Source organism: Hipposideros armiger, unplaced genomic scaffold, assembly GCF_001890085.2.
Source record: "Hipposideros armiger isolate ML-2016 unplaced genomic scaffold, ASM189008v1 scaffold_218, whole genome shotgun sequence".
Taxonomy (NCBI): domain Eukaryota; kingdom Metazoa; phylum Chordata; class Mammalia; order Chiroptera; family Hipposideridae; genus Hipposideros; species Hipposideros armiger.
Window position 1 is genome coordinate 1,451,623 of NW_017731568.1, and position 6,115 is coordinate 1,457,737.

The 6,115-nt window shown below is 33.2% G+C and overlaps 1 protein-coding gene across 1 annotated transcript in view; it reads left to right on the plus strand.

Moving 5' to 3' along the window:
* Window positions 1-6,115, plus strand: part of PRKD1 (protein kinase D1) — a 359,670-nt gene that overhangs the window by 275,781 nt on the left and 77,774 nt on the right. Inside the window, exon 9 of the mRNA XM_019654274.1 lies at window positions 668-691. Within this exon, the coding sequence (XP_019509819.1) occupies window positions 668-691 (24 nt within the window). The remainder of the gene's footprint in view (window positions 1-667; window positions 692-6,115) is intronic.

Consider the following 6,115-nt stretch of genomic DNA (forward strand, 5'->3'; position numbering starts at 1 on the left):
TTAAAAAAAAATTCAGAATAACCTTTCCACTTTTGAATTATACTTCAGCCTTGAATGAAATCTTTCAGAAAACAATGATATGCAGCAAAGACTATAAATTAAGCAAAGAATGCACTGTAGGCATATTTCTCTCATTAAAACTCTAACCCACTATTGGACTTTTTAGGTTTGTAAACCACTGACTGAAACTGATTATTCATCAGCGTATTCTTGCCTTCAGGCAGATAGCAACTGCCTCACATTTGATTACTTTGATGACCTTTTTCTTTCTTTCCCCATTGAGAGGATGAACTATTGTGAAGAAAATCTAATCTTTCACTTAAAGGTCAAAAATGCTTCATTCCGACTCTAATTTATTTTCAACAAGGTGAAAGAACCGTCTGTCATTACTGACGCCATGACAAGTAGCTTTTTTTTTTTCTGCCTTTTCTAGCTCAGAACTGTAAACTGTTTTTTGCAGTCTTGACTTAGTGTCTATAGTTCCATTTAAATGTTAAAAAGTAGTTTTCAATTTAAATGTTTCTGTGGCCACAAGGATGGATTCTTGAAAACAAACATATATAAAATATTATTGAGTAACATGTATTGCTTTCCTCGAATAACACTGTTTTCTTGTCTTTTTCCCTCTTCTGTTCTGCTCCTTTGCTCTTACAACTTCATGTTTCAGTCTCCTCTGAGTCCTGGCTTTGAGGTAGGTACTAACTCTACCTGGTGCTAAGAATGTGCTTCACCATCTTTTGCAAGCCAACATTATAATATTAGGTTGACATCAGGCAATTATATGCATTGTTTCTATGAGAATAATCAGGTCAGAATTTAGTTCAGAATCATATGTCAGGTACAATTAAAAATAAATTTAAAAAACAGGCATTTAGCGCAGAATCCAATCTATTGTACTGTAAAAAATCCAAAGGTTTTTGTTGTCTTTTCTTGTTTAATTTTTCACAGTCCTCCATGAGACAAAGAGCAATGCAGGCATTTGAGTCATAGATTTTGATTTGTTAAATAAAATTCTGCCCTCAGGAACATTGGTGTCTTTTCTATGAAACTGAGCAGACAGGTTGAGAAGACAATAGGACAGTCAACACTCACTTTACCCAACAGCGTGAAATGTATCAGAACTGTGTCCTGATGCCAGGTAACACAGAACTATACAAAGTGTGGTCACCATCTCAATATGCACAGGTTTTGGCTGGCACAAGGCAAGGACTGCCTGAAGGTGAATGTAACTTTTTCAGGAAAGGAACTTTTAATCCTGAATGTATTACCACAATCTAATTATTTTTCAATGGATGGGATGCCAGTTGATTTCTCAAGGTCTCAATTCAGGAAGAACTTCTATGTGGAAAAGACACAAATTTCTTTCATAAAGGGTTTAATTAAATCCTCCCTCCAAAATTGGCCTTTTACCTGTCTTAAGCAATTAATAACCTGAACAGAGAAAAGGTATTTAGATCAAGCATTAGAGTATGCAGCGGTGCTCTTTTTATGATAACTTGTTTTGACCAATTGACTTGTTAATGTTTAGTATTCCTTATTTCAATATGTACCTCCTGCAGATTGAGAGTTGATGTATTGTTATTTTCCCTTGTGAGACTAAATTTCAAATACCATTATTAGTGTTCATTTTAAGATGGTCTTGTTAAGGTAACTCTCACAAAGAAAGCTAGTGAAAACAACCAGAACACATTCTGGGTTAAATAAAATTGATAAGTCAAGATATCTTGATTTATAAGATGTAAAATGAAGTAATCTGCTTCAATAACAGTAAATTCCTATGTTGAGGAAAGTCGTCCCAGTTCCAAAGGTGCCCTACTTAAAAAATGTCCAGGGTGAAAGCTCGGTAAATTAAGTTTTGAGATTGTTGTACATTTAAATTCTATAATTTACAACACCCTCCAGACATAATTTTAAATGAGAATTAGTATCTCTATCTTCAAATTATCCTTTGACAGTAAAGCCAAAGAAGGGTGGGACACATTTTTCACTTCCTTCTCCTATGTTGCAATCAGGAACAGATTCTGTGGGTCTGAAGAGTAGTCCCTTTTCTGTGGAAGTCGTACAACTTGAAGGCAGCAAGTTTCACAGGATAGCTCCTGATGGAAACAAAATGCATTTTCTGCATAAGCTATTGTTCTTGAACTTGTTTATATCTAGTGTGTTTATAGGTAACAAACCTTTCCTTTTATAAATGTCTTGGAAAGATGCATAAAATTTGACACATTTTTCAGAGAAATATTTTAGTGACAGTTGTGTGTGTCAGAGTTGCTATAGAAACCTGGTCATGGCTCCATGTTCAGCATGCTTTGGTCAGTGTACACTATTAGGTTTGTAACCCTAATATGCAAAAGCATAGAAACTTAGACAAATTCTCTGCCTTCATTGAGCTTGCATTGATGGACAATATGCAAACAAAAAATATAGTACATACCTGTCTTGATGAAAGCTTCCTGGTATCATATCAAAATGATATATATTGATTTACTTAATCTACTGAATAGGTTGTTTTCATTTTTTAATTTTAAATAATGTGAAATAAGCATTCTTGTATATATTGTTTGCACATTTTTAAAAGTATTAGTAAAATACGTTGAATGAATTAGTAGGTATAACCATTTGTTGAATTAATTAATAGATTATATTCTTAAGAGCCAAATGGACTAAAGAATATATACCTTTTCTTGCAAAATAGTTCTTCCAAAAGTTGTAAAAGTTTCAATTTATAACTCTACTCAATACAGTGTATGCGAGTTTCTGTTTCTTCATATAATTCCCAACTAATATATTTTATCAATATTTAAAAATTATTTCCCACTAATTTGATAGGGAAAAAATTTCTATGCCTAAAGGTTATGTTTTTTATTGGAGGATAAACGCCTTTTTTTTTTNCAAAACACTACTTCGATAGGACATGTGCATTGATATGTTAATAGCAGTCTTATTTATAGTAGCCAAGATATGGAGGCAACCTTAGTGTCCATCAATGGACGAACGGATAAAGAAGAGGTGGTACATATGTACAATGGAATATTACTCAGCCATAAAAAAGAATGAAATCTTGCCATCTGCAACAACATGGATGGACCTAAAAGGCATTGTGCTGAGTGGAGTTAAGTCAGACAGAAAAAACAAATGCCACATTATTTCGTTTACATGTGGAAACTAAAAAACAATTAACTAACAAAATAGAAACCAAACTTATAGATACAAAGAACATTTTGATGATTGGCAGAAGGGAGGGGGGTTGGGGAACAGGTGAAGGGGAGGAAAGGATTAAGAGGTATAAATTAGTAGCTACAAAATAGTTATGGGGATGTAAATTACAGCATAAAGAATATAGTCAATAATATTGTAATAACTATGAGGTGAACACTGCTGCCGAGTGCCATCCATGGAAAGGCAGGGATCTGCAATACAGGAAGTGGTACATTGAACCTTAGTAACAGTGTGTGACAAGTTTCAGTTTGTTCGGTGCAGTCAGTCAGGTGTGAGCTATCATTGAGAGAAGATGTGTTTTAACATGTGCCATAAATCATGGATCACAAACAACACATTAACATGAAATGGGCTAATGGTTTCATCCTCCATCCTGATAATGGTCCATGTCACACATCGCTTCTGGTACAGCAGTTTCTGTCAAATAAAAACACGACGATGTGTCCTAATCCATCTTACTCATGGGATCTAGCACTATGCAACTTCTGGCTCTTCCCCAAAGTCAAAATGATTCAAGACATTGAGGCAGTCACGACAGCACAACTAAAAGACATTCGTGAAAGAGGACCTCCAGAACTGCTTCAGAAAGTGACAAGAAAAGTGGAATAAGTATATTCAAAGCAAGTGGGAGTATTTTGAGGTGTATTAATAGCAATGTGTTTTTTACTGTAATAAATATTTTTTTAATTTGAATATTCACTGTATTTTGTGATCACACCTCATTTGTATGATGTCAGATGGGTTCTAGATGTCTCAGGGTGATCAGTTTGTAAGTTATATAAATGTCTTATCACTATATTGTACACCTGAAGCTAATACAATATTGCATGACAACTGGGATTGAAAAATTAATAAAAATATCTATATTTAAAAAAAGAAACAGAGTGACTGTACCATTTTGCATTCCCACCAGCAATGAATGAGAGTTCCTGTTGCTCCATGTGCTTGTCAGCCTTTGGTATTGTTAGTTTTTTGAATTTTGGTTATTCTAATAAGCCCATATTGGTCTGTCATTCATGTGTTAATTTGTATTTCCCTCATGCCATAAAATGTGGTGTGTCTTTTTATGTATTAATTTGCTATCTGTATATCTTCTTTAATGAGGTTTCTGTTAAGGTCACTGGTCCATTTTTAAATTGGGTTTGTTTTCTCATTGTTGAGTTTTAAGAATTCTTTGTATATTCTGGCTAACAATCCTTTATCAGATGTGTCTTTTGCAAATGTTTTCTTCCAGTATGTAGCTTGTCTTCTAATTATTCTTGACATTGGCTTTTGAAGAACAGAAGTTTGTAGTTTTAATGAAGTCTACCTTATCAATTATTTCTTTCTTGACTGTGTCTTTGGTTTTGTATCTAAAAAAGGCATTATCGTATCCAAGGTCATCTAAGTTTCCTCCTGTGTTATCGTCTAGGAATTCTGTAGTATTGTGTTTTATATTTAGGGCTATGATCCATCTAGAGTGAATTTTTTGAAGTGTATAAGTTCCACATCTAGAGTCATTTTTTTTTTTTGCACGTGACGTCTAGTTCCAGCACCACTTGTTGAAGAGACTGCCTTTGCTCCATTGTATTATTGCCTTTGTTCGTTTGTCAAAGATCAGTTGGCTATATTTATAAGGGTCTATCTGGGGGCTTTTTATTCTGTTCCATTGATCTATCAGTCTGTTCTTTCACCAGTACCACACTCTCTTGCTTATTTTAGCTTTACAGTAAGTTTTGAAGTCAGGTAGTGTCAATCCTCCAACTTTTTTCTTCTTCAATATTGTTTTGATTGTTTTGGCCTTTTGCCTTGCCATATAAACTTTAGAATCAGTTTGTTTATATCCATAAAATAATTTGCTGGGGTTTTTATTGAGATTGCATTGAATCTGTAGTTAACTAGGGAAGAATGGACATCTTGACAATATTGAATCTTCCTATCCATGAAAATCTCTCCATTATTTAGTTCTTCTTTGATTTATTTCATCAGAGTTTTATGTTTTCATCATATAGATCTTGTGCATATTTGGTTAGATTTATACCTAAGTATTTCATTTTTTAGTAGTATTAATGTGAATGGTATTGTTATAAGCATGTTTCTAACATCTTTATTCATAATAGCTAAAAGCTAGAAACAAATAAATAACAAGTTATAAAGTTATTAGGTTTCTTCATCACAGGTCATGTGAGAAAAAATAAAATATATATCAGAATAATTGATAATAAAAAATCGTTCCAAGAGTCCTATCAATCAATTATAAGAAAATCGAGTTATAGAAATTACATTATTCAATAATAGGAAATATAAATTCTTTGGGTGCTAAATGAAAAGTAATGTGCTGCACTATCCTAATGTACATAGCATTCATTTGCAAAATGAACATTGTTTTTTAAAGTCGTTTTCACCACACATGCAAAACAGTAATTCATATGACAAAAATAAAAACAAAACTACAGTATGATATTACAACCAACTACCAAAGGAATAAGTGGCTCTCTTTTTATTGGAGATCCATGGACATTCTTGGGTGATTCTAACTTGAACTGTGTGTTTCTGCAAATTTGTTCTTCAAAATAACAGTCCTATAAAATATTCTATAAAAAAATATTTTCCTGGTCAGATAAGATTGGGAAATATTTCTTGGTTCATCCAAGTATTACACAACACAGTATTCATTAAGCATAATTATGGTTAAGAAGTCTTGCAATAATGAAATCAATGTTCTTAAACTGACTCAACTATGGAATCCCTTTTTCTCATAAAACCTAGGAATATGTTATGTGAAAACAAACAAACAAACAAAAAACATGTACTTTGAGAAAGTAGAGGAATAAGTGAATTAATACATGTTGCACAAACCATCTTCAGATATCATGAACTGAACAGCACTCAGCTGGAGTTGAATTCTGCTGGGAGCCCA